Source organism: Capricornis sumatraensis, chromosome 1, assembly GCF_032405125.1.
Source record: "Capricornis sumatraensis isolate serow.1 chromosome 1, serow.2, whole genome shotgun sequence".
NCBI lineage: Eukaryota > Metazoa > Chordata > Mammalia > Artiodactyla > Bovidae > Capricornis > Capricornis sumatraensis.
The window spans coordinates 33771265-33788565 of NC_091069.1; the positions used below are offsets into that span (position 1 = coordinate 33771265).

At 53.2% G+C, this 17301-nt stretch overlaps 1 protein-coding gene across 1 annotated transcript in view; it reads left to right on the forward strand.

The window, feature by feature from the left end:
• The first annotated feature begins 522 nt into the window (after window positions 1-522).
• The window catches only part of KCNK3 (potassium two pore domain channel subfamily K member 3), a 36617-nt gene continuing 19838 nt past the window's right edge, over window positions 523-17301 (forward strand). Inside the window, exon 1 of the mRNA XM_068985768.1 lies at window positions 523-805. Coding sequence (XP_068841869.1) covers window positions 523-805 — 283 coding nt within the window. The remainder of the gene's footprint in view (window positions 806-17301) is intronic.

The following is a 17301-nucleotide window of genomic DNA, read 5'->3' on the forward strand; positions in this document are numbered from 1 at the left end:
TTCATCCCCTTGTCCGTCACACCCTCCTCTGCCTCTGTTTCCTCTCTCTCTTCCTCGGTAGTTACATGCGTTTGTCTGTCTACTTATCTTTTTCTGGGTCTCTTCCCTCTCGCCCGCGCGCGCTCTCTCTCTCTGTCCTGCCCGGTCTCTCCGTGGCTCTCCCGCTTGCTCCCCCTCCCCTCCCCCTCCGCCAGCCCCCCTCCTCCCTCCCTCGGCGCGTCTCCCCAGTCCTTATTTGGCTGGGCGGGAGGGCTGGCGGGAGGAGGCGGCCTGCGGGCGGGGGGCGGGGGGCGGGAGCGGGGCCGGGCGGAGGAGGGCGGTGGGTGGTGCTGAAGGGACAGCTCCGCGGCGGCAGCGGCGGCGTTGGCGGCGGCGGCCCCGGGGCGCGCGGAGTGGGCGCCCGGCGCGCGGAGCGGCGAGCGCAGCCATGCCCCAGGCCGCCTCCGGGGCAGCAGCAGCGGCGGCCGGGGCCGGGGCGCGGGCCAGGGGCGCCGGGGGGCCGGCGGCGGCCCGGGCGGGACGATGAAGCGGCAGAACGTGCGCACGCTGGCGCTCATCGTGTGCACCTTCACCTACCTGCTGGTGGGCGCCGCGGTCTTCGACGCGCTCGAGTCGGAGCCGGAGATGATCGAGCGGCAGCGGCTGGAGCTGCGGCAGCAGGAGCTGCGAGCGCGCTACAACCTCAGCCAGGGCGGCTACGAGGAGCTCGAGCGCGTCGTGCTGCGCCTCAAGCCGCACAAGGCCGGCGTGCAGTGGCGCTTCGCCGGCTCCTTCTACTTCGCCATCACCGTCATCACCACCATCGGTAACTACTCGCCGGGCGGGGGGCGGGGACCAGGGGGCTGGGCGCCAGGTTTTGGGGGAATCCGGAGCCGACTGGGGCTGGGGAATTCCCCCCGGAGAGGGTCTAGGCGCAGAATCCCGCGCTCTCAGAAACCCGAGTTCAGCCTGGCGTGTCTGCTCCGCGGGGACAGGGCTCGGGGGAGGCGTCGAATCCTGGCTCCGGACTTGACTCTCCGGCAGGGCCAGCCCTAACTTGTCCCTGCCAGGCTGCGAGAGGGCCCCAGGGGACTCTGAAGTGTGTGAGAGGGGCAGGAACGGCCAGCGGAGGCTGAGGAGAAGGGGTGTGGCCGGGTCGGGCCCTGGAGCAGGGCGCCGAGTGTGAGTGGTGGAGATCGCTGGGCTCCACCGTGTTTCTGCACATGGGCTCTCGGATCCCAGTGTGTCCACACCGGCTGGGGCTCTAGGGAGACGTGTGGGCGCAGGTACTTGGCACTCCGAGGCACAGCGGGCCACTCGAGTGTCTGAAATACTCCATTAACTGTGGCTATGAGTACTGCTTGGGGGGTGTGTGTGTGTGTGTGTCCACGCGTGTGTGTGCCCAGCTCCAGGAGTTTAGGCTGTGCCAGCCAGTGCCTTTAATTTTCTTAGGGCAGCAGACCTGGTGCTCGAAGCCAGATCCAGCCCTGTCTGCCTTCTTTACTGCTGTCCCGGGAAGACAGTCACCTCATAGGAATGGCCCCAGTTCCCTTCCTCCAGCCAGGGCAGACCATGGTGTAAGAGGCCACACACACTCTGGCTCTCTCACACTATAGGCACAGGTGCACACACAGGTACACACACAAGCACACAAGCGGACATCCAGGAAAGAATCTCCAGTGAGGCCCTCGATGTACTGTTCAAGTGTTCAAACAGGAATGAACACTGTGTCCACCCCCAAGACCCCAAGACTACAATTCCAGCTCAGTTCTATCACTTTTCCCACTGTATGACCTTGGGCAGGTCCCTTCCCCTGCCTGAGTCTCAAGTTCACCTCCAGACAACGAGGGGTTGGCTGAAATGATCTCAAGGGCTCCTCCCAGTCCACCTCCCTCCAGAGCTCATTGGGATGCTTCCAGGAGCTGTTTCCTCCATCTTTCCCATTCCTGCTTCTCTCCCTGGTCCCCCTCCTAACCTTGGCTGAGCTCCCAGGGGCTCATTGCCATTTGGCATAGCCCATAACAAGATGGCAGTGTTTTCCTGGGAGTCAACAGGGGTGGAGAGGGGTAAAAAGCAGTACTGGACACTGTGCCTGCAGTTCGTCCACTGCAGGATCCCCCTGAGATTCCGCTGCTGTCTGGAGACCACAGGGAGCTATGCTACATGGTTTCTGGAAGATGAAGGAAAGGACCCCAGGAGTGAACGTGGCCCAGGTGGGGGCACTTCTGCTTCCTGCTGATCCTGGGAATTTGGGGCAGGTTGGTCAGACTCCGGTCTGCCCAAAGAGGAGCCTGCTTTCCTGGGAAGGATCAGACTGGGTTTGGTTTGGGGTTTCTTCCCCTCTCCCACCTCCCAGTCACCTGCCAGGGTTTCAGGAGCATTGAACATCCTTAAATCACCCCCTTCTCTCTCCACATATCTCACCCTTGGTGTTTGCCTCCATCTTTTTCAGTGCCTTGGTCCCCAGCCCCACAGTAACTTACCTCTTTTACCTCCAGCTTCATCCTCCCTCAGGGAAAGCTCACAAAGACAATGCTACCAGAAAGAATTTCCCCAAAGCACAGCTCTGACTATACTGATTCCTTTCTCAGAAGCCCTCAATGGTCCCCTGCTTCCCCTGCAATCCATAATCCCATGCTCCTTATCCCAAATTTTAAGGACCTCGTGCCTGGCTCCAATTTCTATGTCCAACTTAATTTCTCACTTCTTACTTACATGATCTCTTCACTGCAGCCCAACTGTCCCCTGAGAATACCTGAAGTGTGCCTGTATGGTTTGCCTTTTCCTCTGTCTTCTATTTATCTTGTCTAAGCTAACCTTCCAGATCCAGTTCAAACCCCACCTCCTCCTTGAAGTCTTCCAGACGATCCCAGGCCACTGCTCTGGATGACTGCAGGACTTGCTGTCAGGAAGACCTGAGTGGCACAGTGTAGGCTGCTTTGCATGGCTATTTACATTTCAGGAGGAGTATTTCATCTCTTTAACCACAGGAGGTGTAATTAACCTCCATGTTGGTAGGGCCCTGTGGGTCCCATCTTTTTGCTCCTAGTGCCAGCACAGTACCCGGTAATACACAGGAGCACTCACAGAACGCTATTGATGGGTTTAAGGTGTGCAGACATGAGAGGGCATCATCCTTCCTCCTCTCCCATTCCTGCCATTCCCCAAAGTGCTTGTAGTCCTCACCAAGAAAGATGCTAAAAGCTGGGGGCAGAGGCAGACAGTGTGGTTGTGGTGATTATTTATTTATAAGGTGCTTGGCAAGAGGAGAGAGCATCAAAGCACCACCCTAATTCTGTGGGGGCCTACTGGTACTGCCTACTCTGCCCCACCCAGTCATTCCTGGCTTTTTGTCACCTCTCACTCTGGCTATGCCACCTGGCTGGAAGCTGTCCATATGGGCTCAGGTCTAAGAAAATTCTCTGTGGGCTGTGATTGGATGGTTGGAAAGGGCCCTACATTAGACTGATCTTGACTCAAAACCCAAAGGCAGCAGTCTGTGTCCACTTGACCACTTTGGGGACCCAAATAGGTCTCTGGGGGACCGGGAATCCTACTGGAATAGAATGATGACAAAATTTCCCATTCATTCATTGTGTTAGTGTTCACAATGTGCTCTCATCTCATCTCTTAAGTCTCAGCCTTCATAGCTCAGGGAAGTTGCCAGGGCAGGTACTGTTAGATCCCTTGTACAGATGAAGGCATAGAGGCTCAGGAAGGGGAAAGGACTCCCCCAAAGTCACGCAGCTGGTGAGCAGTGGAGTTAGAGCAAGAAGCTGGGACTTCTGATTCGAAGCCCAGTGTTCCTTCCCCTGCCAGTTTCTTGGCTGCTTCCTCTGCCTCCATATGCCGTGAAACCCAGAGCCAGCTGGGACTGGCATGGCCAAGACATGCTTAGTGATGCCAGCTCGTAGGGTGGTCATGAGCAGCCCTGATTGGTTGAAGGTCAGCAGGGTCTGAGTTAGTCATTCACCTGGTTAGTCACAGTCTCCACTGACTTCAAGGATTCCTCCAGCTCCTTCATCCCTAGTCTCCCAGACAGGAAACCCTTCCTTTGTTGGGCCCTAAGTTCATCAAATGCAAACGGAAACACTTTTCTGGGAAAGCTTAACCTCCCTAGCTGTTGAGTCATTAGACTCCTCCGGGGCCCCAGCCTCATCTATTCATAGCCCAGAGGCTGTCAGAGCAGGAAGGGACCTTGAGATCAGCTGGTGCCACCCCCTTTTCTTAGTGAGAAGAAACCAAAGAGGTGATGGGAGCGGGGTAGTCAAAACTGACTCCCAGGCCCCCACTCTTCCAGCTTGTGCAAGCTGCTTCTTTATTAATATTATTATTATTTACAGCAGCAACCGCAACAATAATAATGGCAGCCACCTCTTATTAACTACTCTTTGGCAAGCTTCAGTCGTGCCCAACTCTTTGTGACCCTATGGACTGTAGCCCACCAGGCTCCCCTGTCCAGGGGATTCTCCAAACAAGAATACCAGAGTGGGTTGCCATGCCCTCCTCCAGGGGATCTTCCCCACCAGTGGATCAAACCATGTCCCTTGTGTCTCCTGGATTGGCAGATGGGTTCTTTTACCACTAGCACCATCTGGGAAGCCTCACGCTGCCTCTTTATTTATTTATCTATTTATCATTATTAACAGCAGCAACAGCAACATTAACAATGGCAGCCATCTCTTAATAACTCCTCTTTGGCAAGCTGTATACATTTCATTGGAGAAGGAAATGTCAACCCACTCCAGCATTCTTGCCTGGAAAATCCCATGGACAGAGGAGCCTGGTGGGCTGCAGTCCATGGGGCTGCAAAGAGTCAGACACGACTGAGCGACTAACACACATATATTTCATTTGCAGTCCCTCATTCAATTCTTTCACCAGCCCTTCAGGATGAGCATTATTATCCCCATTTCTCAGCAAAGGAGCCTAAGGCTCTGAGTGTCAGTGACTCACCATAGCCGTGTGACTTGAATGAATGAATCTAGTGGAGCCTCTCTGATTCCCATGCCCTTGGATTTTTTGCTAATTTTTTCTCTGTTTCAAGAACCCAGCCCAGACCTTGTATCTTGGGGATGCTAAGTAGCCAAGATTTGTCTCTTCCCCCTGGCAAAATCTCCCCAGAATGAGAGGGCCTCTTGCTCCAGTATGCTACAGCCAGCCTCTACTCCCTGATGCCTGGATCCCTGACCAACCCAGACTACATGGCACAGTTGTGTGACCAACCCAGACAGGCCCTCCTGGAGGCTGTCATGGGCTCACAGGAGCCTGTTCTCCCACTGCAGGTCCCTGGAATCCTTGTGGCTCTAAGACAACAAGAGACAAGGTGATTGATTAGCTAGTGAAGGTGGGATGGAAAACCTGTTCTCCTTTCTCCCCAGCTTCCAGCCTGTTCTCAGCAGGACACAGGCTCCTAAGGCTCACCACATGGCCTAGGAATCCTTAGACTGTGAATTCAAGCAGGGGGCTCATGAGGGAACCTGAACTTCTTACACCTTTCCAAGAAGGAAGAAAATACAGAAGTGACCTACCACCCCCCAAAATCCCAGAGTCCTCAATAAAAGTGTGAAAGGAGACATTAGCAGTCATCCAAACACCCATAGAGGTGAGTGACTTGCCCAAGTTCACATAGCAAGTTGCAGATACAACCCTTGGATGCCCAGAGTAAAGATCTCTGTGTCACCCCAGCCTGTTTTCCTCATAAGCCCCTGCATCATCCTGTCTGCTTCTCACTCGGCTATTCCCAACCTCTCTTGACTTACCATGGGGATGGAGGGCTAGCTCAGCCGGAAATGGTTCTGCTGTCCACTCTCAGTCAGTACTTCTGTCCTCCCTGCCCATGGACCACCCCACTACTTCGATGCACAGCCTTTCCTGGGGGTGGTGTAGGAACATGGGTGCTGTCTTAGAAGCCTGGGTGCCTGGGTTCATCTGTCAACCCCCATCTCCACTTACCACCTCCACCCCCTGCTACTAGCTACGTGACTTTGGACAAGTTACTTGGTCTCTCTGAACTCGTTTTGTCATTTACAAAACAGGAGAATAATATCAGCCTCCTAGGATTAAATGGGCTAATGTAAAGGAAGTGCCTGGTACCGAGTATATACTTAACAAACAGTATCTACAGTTGTAAGTGTTATTAACATTATTGCTTGTGTATTATCCTTTTTCCTACAGAAGGGAACCGCTCTGTTTCCCAAGGATTACTATGACCGCAGCTACCCCTACTCCTTCCTAACAAGTGGGGACAGTGGGACTGGGGACCAGAACCTGCCACATCCTTCCCTTCATCCTCCTAATCCCAATCCCCCATCCCAGCTTCCCAGGTCCTTGCTCATGCTTGGAGTCTGCCTGATATCCAGGCTCAGGGGCCATGCTCCTTTCTATGAGCAGACAGACTCTGTAGCAAACCGTCAGGGAGAGTGAGGAGACCCCATCCTAGACTGGAACAGGAGACAAAAGTTCCAGTTCCACTAAGCTCAGTTGCTGGTCTCCTCTGGCCATCAGTTTCTTCATTCACAAAGTGGGCATATTTGATCAGAGGTCCTTCTGGCCATCATGCCTCCTGCCTGCAGTCCAATTCCCACACATTCTGGTTGGAGGCTGGAGACATGGAAGGCATGTGGGCAAGAATGGGACAGAAATAGAAGACACATGCCTGGCCATAGTGTGGACAGGACACACACAATAAGTATTTTCAAAGAAAACATAAACAAGCACAGATGAATGCAGTGCAAATCATCACCATAAACAGCTTTCAGCTGGCAGCACAAACGGTAAATCTGTGAGTTGATTTTGTAATTTAAAAAAAAAGTAAAAACGATTTCCCTGCCGACAGCCAGCAGCCAGGGAAGAGACCCAGCTCTGATTGAGATGGTGATGGGTTTAGGCAAACCTCAACAGAGACCCAGGATGGGCACTCCGTCCCTCCCACTCCATCCCCGCCTGGATGCAGGGAACTGACCTGTGTCTGTAACATGTCAGGCACTCTATGACAGTAACAGGGCTTACACACCCGGGGCTCTATCTTTTCATGGAATTGGGCAGCTGCCTGCTCCCCACGGAGCCTCTGCCCTCTTCTCTGTATAAACCTCACAAATGGTGGAGGGTGGGTACCAGGGTCATGCAGGGCATTCAGCTGTGACCTCAGCTTCAGGATATCACGACCCAGGACGGACTGATCATTTAGCCCAGAGAGAAATCAGAATGTTAGCTCTCTCATTTAACAGTGTGGAAACTGAACTTCTGAGTGGAGGAGAAGGGAGCCCTATTTCCTGACACCTCTTTCCATGTTGTTCACCTCCTCTTCACTTCCCAGGCTCACAGAGAACAAAGCAGACTGCCAACCGGCCTGTCCTGCTTGCCTGGAGTCCCCTGCTGACTCCCCTGTTACTCTCTGGTCCTCAGAGAGTGCATGACAAATGCTTTTTTGTGGCTGTGGAAAGAGTAGTCACTGGCCCAGCTGATGTGGCCGGCTCCCAGTCTGTCCACACTTCCCCATTGTCCAGAAACTGCCCATACTCAGGTGGCTCCCAGGTGGCTCAGGAGACCTGCCCCTCACCTGGAGCCACTCCACGCTGCTACTGTTGCAGGCACACCTTCACTGTCCCATTTCCAGAGCTGGCCTGTGGCCCCTGGGACTCCTACCAAGCGGGGCCAACATGCCAAGCTCCCCCTTCACCAGAGTGGCTCCCTACCACCCTGCTTCCCACTCCCACTTCCTTCAGTGACACAAAAGGGTGCGTTCGTGAGGGAATCGTGGATGCAGGGAATACAAGGCAGGAGCCTGGCCTGGGAGCTAGAAACTAAGTTCTTTCTCTCTCTTTAGGCAAATTCTTCTCTCCCTCTCTCTCTCCCTGCTACCCTCCTACTCACGGGAGACACAGGCATGACCCTGGTGGGCCTTGGTCTCCCCATCTGTACAGAACAACTGTTCCCCAGGGGGAATTGGAGAAGGCTCGCTCAGCAATTCAGAATTATCTAGGTTAATAGTTCCCCAATGGTCTTCTTTGATAACTGGGTTGGCCTTGTGTAAATGCAGATTCTGAACCAACAGGTCTGGAGTGGGGCTGAGAGTCTACAGTTCTCACAAGGCCCCCAAAGGACTGCTGATGCTCTTGACTCACAGTCTATGCTTTGAGTAGCAAGGATCTCAATAGCCTGGAGACCTGACTTCTGAGGATAGGCATGAGTTAGGGACTGTGGTTTTAAGAACAAGGTTGTGTAGGACTGGAAAAATCCTTAGGAATCTGATCCTGGAATGTCCGAGTCAATGGTCTCAGAGCTGGTAGTCTCTCCTCTGAGGCTGGGGCAGGGCTATGATTCACCCCAGAAGCAGCTGCAGGGTCACCTGTAGCAGAGCTCAGTGAGAGAAACACAAGCAACAGGGGTTATATATTAAGAGACGGATTGCAAGGAACTGGGTTATGCAGCGGTAGTGGCGGGCTAGGCGAGTGAAATCCATAGAGCAGGACATTGGAAGGACAGGCTGGAACTCCATCCAGCTTGGGCTGAAGCTACTGTTCACAGGCAGAGTTTCTTCTTCTTCAGGAGAGTCTTCACTCATCTTTTATGGAATTTCAACTGATTGATTCAGGTCCACCCAGTAATCTAGGATAATCTCCCTTAAGTCAACTGATTATGGACTTTAATCACATCTACAGAATGCCTTCAGAGCAACCTCTGGATCAGTACTTGATTGAAAAGCTCAAAACCTTAGCCAAGTTGACTCATCAGAAAGATCATCATACACCTCCCATTTATCACTCTGGGAGCTGCAATTAGTAACTTTGAAGGGTCTTGCCAACTCTGAGATGCTTTGATTCTTGATCTTCAAAGGGGCAGCCTGGAGACTTAGAGAACCCAAAGTGGGACTCATCATGTCCTAGGGACTCCCAGACCCTCTGGATCACCTTCCAAATGGCACGGACTTTAGCCTTCATTTTAGGTTTACCAAACTTCATTTAGTTTACTAAAAATTGTTGAGATTTCCTGAGATCTTCTATCAGACACTATACCAGGCACTAAGAGAATAGAAGGGCTTCCCTGGTGGTTCAGACAGTAAATAATCCACCTGCAATGCAGGAGACCTGGGTTTGATCCCTGGGTCAGGAAAGATCCCCTGGAGAAGGGAATGGCTACCCACTCCAATATTCTTGTCTGGAGAATTCCATGGACTGAGGAGCCTGGCAGGCTACAGTCCATGGGATCACAAAGAGTCAGACATGGCTGAGCTACTAAGTATACAGCACAAGAGAATAGAAAACTAGATCCAGGTCCTTCCCCAAGGAGCCCTTGGTCCAGTGGAATGCTGAAACCGCAAGATGAATGGTTATATATGGGGATCTTCTTGGTACAGGGATCAAGCCCGTATCTCCCACATTGGCAGGCAGACTTGTTTTTTATCACCGAGCCACCACAGAAGCTCAAATGCTAGTAGAGAGACTCAGAATAAGAAGCTGAGAAGGCTTCCTGGAGCAGGTAGTACTTGAAGAAGGCCTGAATGAAGAATGAGAACTCTGGTAGGTGAAGATTGTCAGCGAGAGAGTTCCAGGGTAAGGAAGAAGCAGGCGACAGGCTGGGATCATAACTGTGCCCTGGGGAAGGTGTAGGGAAGCAGTCTTAGAGGGGGCTGAGTTCTGGACTCTTGCAGGTGGACTTGATTTGATGGGCACTGGAGGAGAGAAGTGACAGACCCCAACCTGTGTTCCCCCCTGAATCCTGACCAGGGCTCAGGATGGGATACCTATTTGACCCTAATTGAACCCCCAGGTACCTCCATCATGCCAGTTGAATCAGTGGGTCACCTCAATTGAACTAGTTGAACCAGAGGGTAATGGCACCCTGAATCCTGATTGTCTGACTTCAGCCCCACCCTGGTCACCCAGCAGACCTCAGCCAGCCCCCATGAAGTGCTTTTACTTCCTCCCCTCTCCACGCTTCCTTTTCTGGGGCAAAAGTCCGCTCTGAAGCCTAGGACAAACCTAGGCTTATGGATGGTGTTCAGGTTACAGCACCGAGCTGAAGGAGGTAATATTGTCACCCATGCTATGTGGACATTTTCTGCAGAGACCACCCCAGGGCCCTGTTCCCGGACCCCTTCATCTCTGCTTGAGGCTCCATGGCTTGGCACAGACTCAGTGTCCCTCTTTAGGAATGTGCAGGGCCTCTCCTGACCACAGCTCCAGTGCAGAAATAACCATCCAAGAAACATCCGGAGAAGCGCATTCCAGCCTGCTGGCCACAGGACTGGCTAGGGGCTCTCTCCAGAGACCCAGACTGTCAGGCCCTGGTGAAACAGCCTGGAGAGAGCGACCCCAGGCCTCACGGAGTGCTCTTAGTTCCGTGCATTGAACAGGATGGAAACCTGAGATTAGAGATGAACATAGAATGGTGCTCCTTAAGAATAGCCAGTGAGTGAGTCAGAGGCCCGGTTGGGGGTACTTCAGGCAATCCACCTACTCCTCCCTCCCCCGTTTGCAGAGGGAGGGCAGAGAAGATGGACCCTGTGAGCTGAGTAGAAAGCCTGTTCCCAGGAAAGTAGTTGTTTAGAGTCAGAGCAATGGGCGTCCAGGCCCTGCCCCTCAGGAGAGAAATCATTAAGCCTAAGCCAAGCCCAGGAGGCTGGTAGTTTTAAAAACTCCCCTGGTGAGGGGAATCTGAAGGTTTGGGAAGCATGGTTTGGGAAGCATGGGAGAGAAGAGAGTTTATTTGAATCAGCATTCTGTACTCGGAAGACTGGGCCACTTGCCAGCCACAGCTAGCATTTTCTTTCTGGATTTCCTTGGTACTTGAGAAACAGTCAAGGGGCAGCTGGGGAAGAATCTTTGAAGTTCACAATCTTTGGAGTTCCTGGGGTGAGCCAGGTGGCAGTGACACTATGCGTCAGTGCATGGCTCCAGGAGAAGGATGTATCCCACTCCCCCCAGAGGAGAAGGGGACTGAGAAGGTCTCAGTGGGAGTCCTGGGACAGGAGGTGGCTCCTCCGTGGCTTAGCTCTCAAATGACCCTAGGGAAGGGGGTCAGCCCAGAAGAGCCCCCTCAGCTCTGTGAGCATCTTTCACCCAGGAACAGATACCATTTGGCCCAGCTGAGCCAGGGTGAGCCCATCTTCAGCATGACCCTACATCATCAATTTTCTAACAGGAGGGTCAGACAGAGGGAAAAACCCTCTAGGGTCCACCTCCTGGCAGGGCCAGAGAAAGAGAAACCTGGACCCAAACTTAGTGGCAGCTCCCCTTCCCTTGGGTGCTGTGCCCAGCTCTGTGCCCCAGAGTCCTAAGCACTCATCTTCCCCAGGCACCAAAGAGGACTTGATGCCCCCTCTCTGCCCCTTAGGATCATCCACTGAATTCATGGAGGTGGGCTACATGTCGTTTCTTGGAGCTGTGACTGATGACATTGCAGAGCTGAGCTAAGGAAAATGGGGGACACAGACCCCTCCAGTGTTGCTCTGTTCCTACCTGGCTGTGAGATACACAGCAAGTCACATCCCACCCTGGCCTTGTTTGCATGGGACTGGGCTGGTGGTGTCTAAGCCCTTATGCTTGGACTGTCTCTGCTCCAGCTCAGCCAGGACCTACTCCAGCCTGCACTTCCAACCCCTCATGAGATGCTCACTACCCAGGATTATGCTCTTGTCCCCACTTCACCCCGTGATGGCTGAGCCCTGGAGGGACTTCCTCTGGGTCCATTCCCAAGAATAGAGCCTTGTACAGGACCTCCAAGTCACCCCTTTCTGGAAACAGCATTTCTGACTGTGGCTGCAGCCTTGCTTATCAGCAGAGCAAGTCCATTGCCCCAGCCCCTGGGACAGCTGGAATGCGGGAGCCTCCCACCCAGAAAGTAGGGGGGGCCTGCTAACAGCTGGCAGCTCCCATAGTAGTCAGGGATGGGATTCAGGAGGGAAAAATGATGCTAAGAGAAGGCTGACCTCAGCCAGAACTCTCGGGCAGGAGGGTAGCCAGGAGAGAGACTGAGACAGTCTTTCCTGTCAGGTTGCCCCTGGGCCTGAGCTGGTCCTACAGTCCAGACCCTCAGCTAGCTCAGAGGCTTCCAGGGCCTTAGAAGCTAAGGTCCTGCTCACAGACCAACCTTCCACACCCCACCTAGACCTGTTAGACCTCTGAGCGGCTGGGGTGAGCCCCATGGGTCCTCATAATGGTGTGCTATCTCAAAATATCCATGGAACATTACATGATGACTATAGAGCATACAGGCCAACAAGCACCTTCCCCAGCCTTTGACTGGAATGGCGTCAGGTCAGGGTGCTGATGCCAGCAAGCTCATGCCCCATAAGGGCTCAGCTTGGCAATGGATGGCATTACTGCAATTCCTGGGTCCTTTGGATTCTTTGAAAATCATCAGTTCAGCACAGCTATTCTCTCCTCCAGATGAGAAGACTGAGACCAGAGCAGGGTGCAGGGGGAGAGTCCTGCCCCAGCCACCAGCAGTTCAATATCAGAGCCAGTCCTCAAACCCAGCCCTCCTGACTCTTTCTACTCCCTTGGCACCCTCACAGTCATTCCTCCATTCTCTTTCTTTTTCTGAGCATCCTCCACGTGTTAGGCACCACTCCAGGCCCCAGGGACTCAGCCCTGGTCCTCATGGTGCCTACATTTCAGAGGAGGCAGATAGTCGAAAAACTAAATTATGTGATTACAAAAAACGTCATCTCAATGGTGACAAGTGCCAGGAGTCAGGAAAAGAGGAGAATGGGGTAGAGAGCGATGGAAAGGAGGGATGGACCATCTGGGGACGCCTTCCAGAGCGTGGTATGTTTGAGGAACAGGAGTATTAATGGCCATGCGGCTGCAGCACATTGAACAAAGAGATGCAGGCATGGGAAGGGCTGGATCCTGCAGGGCCCTGGAAGCCATGGTCAAGAATTGGATTTTACTTTTAAGTGTCACTGGAAAGTTGTAAGCGGGGTTGTGGTGGGATATGACTTAAATTTTTTACCAGTTCCCTCTGGCTGCTGGAGGTCAGCTGGCTGTAGTATAGGAGGGAAGCTGGGAGACCAGCCAGGCTGCAGCTGAGTAGCTTAAAAAAGACAGAATGGTGGTGGGTAGGACTCAGGTGGAGATTGAGGAGACTGCAGAGAGAGGTGGATGGAGGGTGTGTTTTCAAGACAGAGTTGGCCTGACCTGTTGATGGATAGGATGTACACACTGCGGGAAGGAGGAAGCCAGAGGGCTATGGGAGTGGGGGGAAGGGAATAATCAATGGTAGTCTTTGACCTGAGCAACTGAGTGAAGTTACCTTTTACTGAGCATTTACTGAGATGGGAAATAAAATCCAGAGAGCAAATGTTTGTTAAAGAGATGAAATTCCAGACTTCTTGTTTTAGACACAGAGGTTAATTTTGAGATGCTTATTACAAATCCATGACAGCAGTTAGACAGACAAGTCTACCAGCTCAAGGGAGAGGTCAAAGCTGAGATATAAATTTAGGTCTTATCAGATGGAAATAATATTTAGAGTCAGGCAGCTTGATGAGATCAACTGGGGAGAAGGAAGACTGAGAGAAAAGAGTCCAGCACAGACCCTTCCTCCAGCACTGGGTGGGTAAAGCAAGGAAAGGGACCTGACAGGACACTGGAGGGATCCTGGGGAGTGTAGGGTCCCAGGGCCAGGAGGCCTTGTTTCAGGAGAGAGGATTGTCGGCTGAGCCCACTACTGCTGGGTGATCAAGTCAAAAGACCACAGAGACAACCAGTGTGTTTGACCATGTGGCGACCACTGGGGACACGGACCATGAAAACATGGTGTAACATTCGACAGCTTGTTCCTGGAACGTGGGAAGGAAAGAGCGGTAGGCGCATCCATTGTATCTGACCAGCCTGAATTGGAACAGAGGGGCTGATTCCAGGAGAAGCAGGGAGAGAACAAACAATATCCCAGCTCCCCATTTTTAGACCTTTTCATAAATGCTTTTCAAAGCTCCTGCAGAGGCCCATGAGGTAGTCATCATTATGTCCATTATGCAAATGAGGCCCAAGGTCTAGCCAGATTATTGGCTCAGGGCACCCAGCCAGGGACCTGAGTCCAGGCCTGTCTGACCTCAAAGCCCCAGCCCATCGTGCAGTAGCCCCCACCCCCAACTCCCTCTCTGCCTGCCTCTCCCCTGTTACTCCTTCCCTCCTCCCCTCCCATCCATCCATGTCCTTTGATCATTTCTGTCAGCTTCCAGCAATCTTGGCTTCTGCCTCCCGCCGCCAGGAAAGCTCTGCTTTTTCTCTTTGATCCCACATGACTGTCCTCAGCTTCGGTCTCTGCTGGGCCCGGTGTCCCCTCCTCCCTGTCGCTTCAGGATGTGCCGACAGTGGAGGGGATCTGCAAGAGTTACCGGTAGCCTTGCGGGAACGGGGTCTATGGGATGGGAGCGTGGCTCCTGCTTTTCTGACTGCCACTGGGGAAAGAGCCTGGGGGCTGTTTGGGCCTGACTGTGCTGCAGACCAAGCCCCTCTTGGCACTGAAGATCCAGAGATGTGAGTTCACAGGCCAGAATGCTTATGGGAGTAGCCAGGAGGGGCCAGACAGGAGGGCCATGCAGTCTTACCCCAGTGGGCAGAGATGAGTCTCTAAATTCTTCTTGGGGGACTGGTTCAGTGGTTAGTGGGGTTCAGGAGTCCTCAGTTGGGAGATGTAATTGGCTAAAACAGGCCCCTGGCTGCCACCATCGCTTGCAGAGATGAAGCGGGGGTGTCAGGAACCTCAGAGTCCCTTTTGGAGCCAGTCTGGTTCCAGTGGGAAGACACGGGTGGGGCCCAGGACTCTTGTTGGAGCTCTCTGCCCAGCCTGGTTGCTCCCCTCCCTCTACCACATCCTCATCCAGGTCGAGATGAGGGAGGCTGCCTAGGAAGCCCAGGGCCACCTCCAGCTCCTACCCTCGGGATTCTGAGGCCCTGTCTGCCCCCCGGCCCCCACCTGGAAGAGATGAGCAGAGGGAACCCAACACATGGAACCATGGGGCTCAAGCGTGCTCCCCAAAGCTCTGCCAGGGGGCTGCAATAGTAATTAGCTCCTCACACATCCCCCAGGTTATTTTTAAGTCACGTTCTTCTCTGGTTTATTTTTAAAGTAATGCTGGCACATGGCTGGCTGGCTGCCCTTCCCAGGTGGTGTGCCAGTTTGGGCCAGGAGTGAAGCAGGGCAAGTTGCACCCCTGCCCCAGGGCTCCCTGCTGAGGGCCCTGGTTAACCAACCCCTCACTGGATGCCAAGGGAGATTTCTGCTGTGCAGAAAGCCTGGGTCCAACATGGGGCCAGCAGGTGGGCTGGCGTGGAAGGCCCACCGCCCCACACCCAAAACTCCTGTCCTGCCTTTGATGTACATTTTTTTATATTCATGACCTTGACCAAGTCATCTCACCTGCACAAGCCTCAGCTTCCTACTTTTCCAGTGGGGTGAATGATAGTGAGTCTTGCATCTCCCTCAGAAAGTGAGTGATCCACTAAAATGTTGCACAGACCTAAGGGAGTACTGTAATTAAGTCTGCCTGCAAACAGGCTGCCCCCCACAGTCCTGCTAAATTCCCTAAAAGCCAAGCCTGCCTCCTCCCCTGAGTGACTCCCAGGCTGTGAAAGGCTCCTCTGTTCTCTTCATCCTTCAACCACCACCACCCCCCAAGACCTGCTGTCCACATTTCAGTCTGGCTGAACTCTAATCCAGGCTCCCCAGGCTGAAGGGCAGCTGTCAGACTGCTGGTGGCCATTCAAAGGCTTGGGCTGGGGCACTGGCAGCGGGGACTGTGACAAGGCCAGAACTCCCACCACCCCAGCACCCACCCCCTGCACCTCCTCCCTAGAAGCCTTCCCAAGAGCTCAGCTACAGAAAAGCACTGCCAAAAGTTAGCTCTGAAACCCTCTCCTTGGGTTCGGTGCAGCAGCGAGGCTGGAGAAGAATGTCAGGGACATATGGTGGAGGACGCTGAAGGCAGGTTGAAAGTGTGGGCTTCTTTCCCTGTAGGCAACGGGGAGTCGTGGAAGGTTCTGAGCAGAGGAGTGACAAGTGCAGAGTGGAGTGTAATCTGGAAGGAGGTGTGAGGAAGATTAGAAAGCTGCCGGGGGATGACAGCGAGGAACGGCTGCCCAGGTCCAGACTGGAAGGGGTGAGGGCCCTTGGAGTGGCTGTTGGAACAGAAAGAAAGGGTGGGACTAGGAAAAGAGGAACGACCAGGAGTAGGTGTGGGGGAAAACAGGAGGGGAAGGCAAGGTGTTCAGCCTGATTGACTGAGGAATGTGGACCGTACAGGGAGGCCAACATGGGGGAATGATGGGTGCCAGTGGCCAAGCCAGGCTTGGGTGCTTGTACTTCAGCCAGGTGGCCAGTGGAGACACAGCATAGAGCAGAGCTTGGTGGCCTCTCTGGAACCAGAGTCAGAACAGCCCAGGCAGAATCTTGGTCCCCTCTTAAAATCAGGGTGCATGAGAAGGAAGCAGAGGAAGACTTCGAAGTCTTTGCAAAGACTTCCCTTTGCAGCAGGGGAAACTGCAAAGCACCAGTGGGAAGCAGGAGAGTGGGGTTTCTAGAGAGGAAGAGGACTGGCCATCAGAGTTAAGCATGGCCAGAATATGAAGGAAAATGAGGAGGCCAACAGTCAAGACTGCCATGTATGATTGTCCAGGTTGTGCACTGTGCAAAAAAATTAATAATAATCCAGTTGAAGGGTGTGGGTTGCTGAAGTCTAGCCTGCTTACCAAGCCATGCACTCTCCCAGGGACTGCATCCACCCCAAGGGGCCCATTTCTTTTCTAATTTGTCCCAAAGTGCCATGTAGTTAGGACAGCCCAGCCCACAGAGTACTAGGTCTGGCACTGAGAAAATTCCTGATATTCTTGGGGATAGTAGTCTTAGTGGGTGAAACAGGAGCATCCTGACAGGTGAGAGGGGAAAGCAAGAGGGGCATGGTAGGCCTCCCTTCTTTCCTTTCTATGTCTGTCCCTTCCCTTTCTTGAAGACCCAAGGCTAATAGTGAGAAGATAGCAGAGACAATTTAAAAATGCCCTCAAATGGAGGATAAGTCAGAGTCAGTAAGAAAAGTCCAAGGCCAGAGGCAGCATGCTGTTAGGGGTTCCACCTTGAGAGGGGAGGCCTCACCACCTCTGGAATGGGAGTTGGAAGAAAAGAGCCAAGCAAAAGGAAAAGCAGTATGGGGAGAGCCTTGCTCTGCCAAGAACTTGCTGTGTGACCTTGAGCAAGTCCCTTAATTTCTTTCTCTGTGGCTCAGTTCCTGCATCTTTAAATAGGCATAATAAGAGTACCTACAGAATAGGGATGTTAGAGGATTAAAAGAGGTAACATATATTAGCTCGTTAGAGC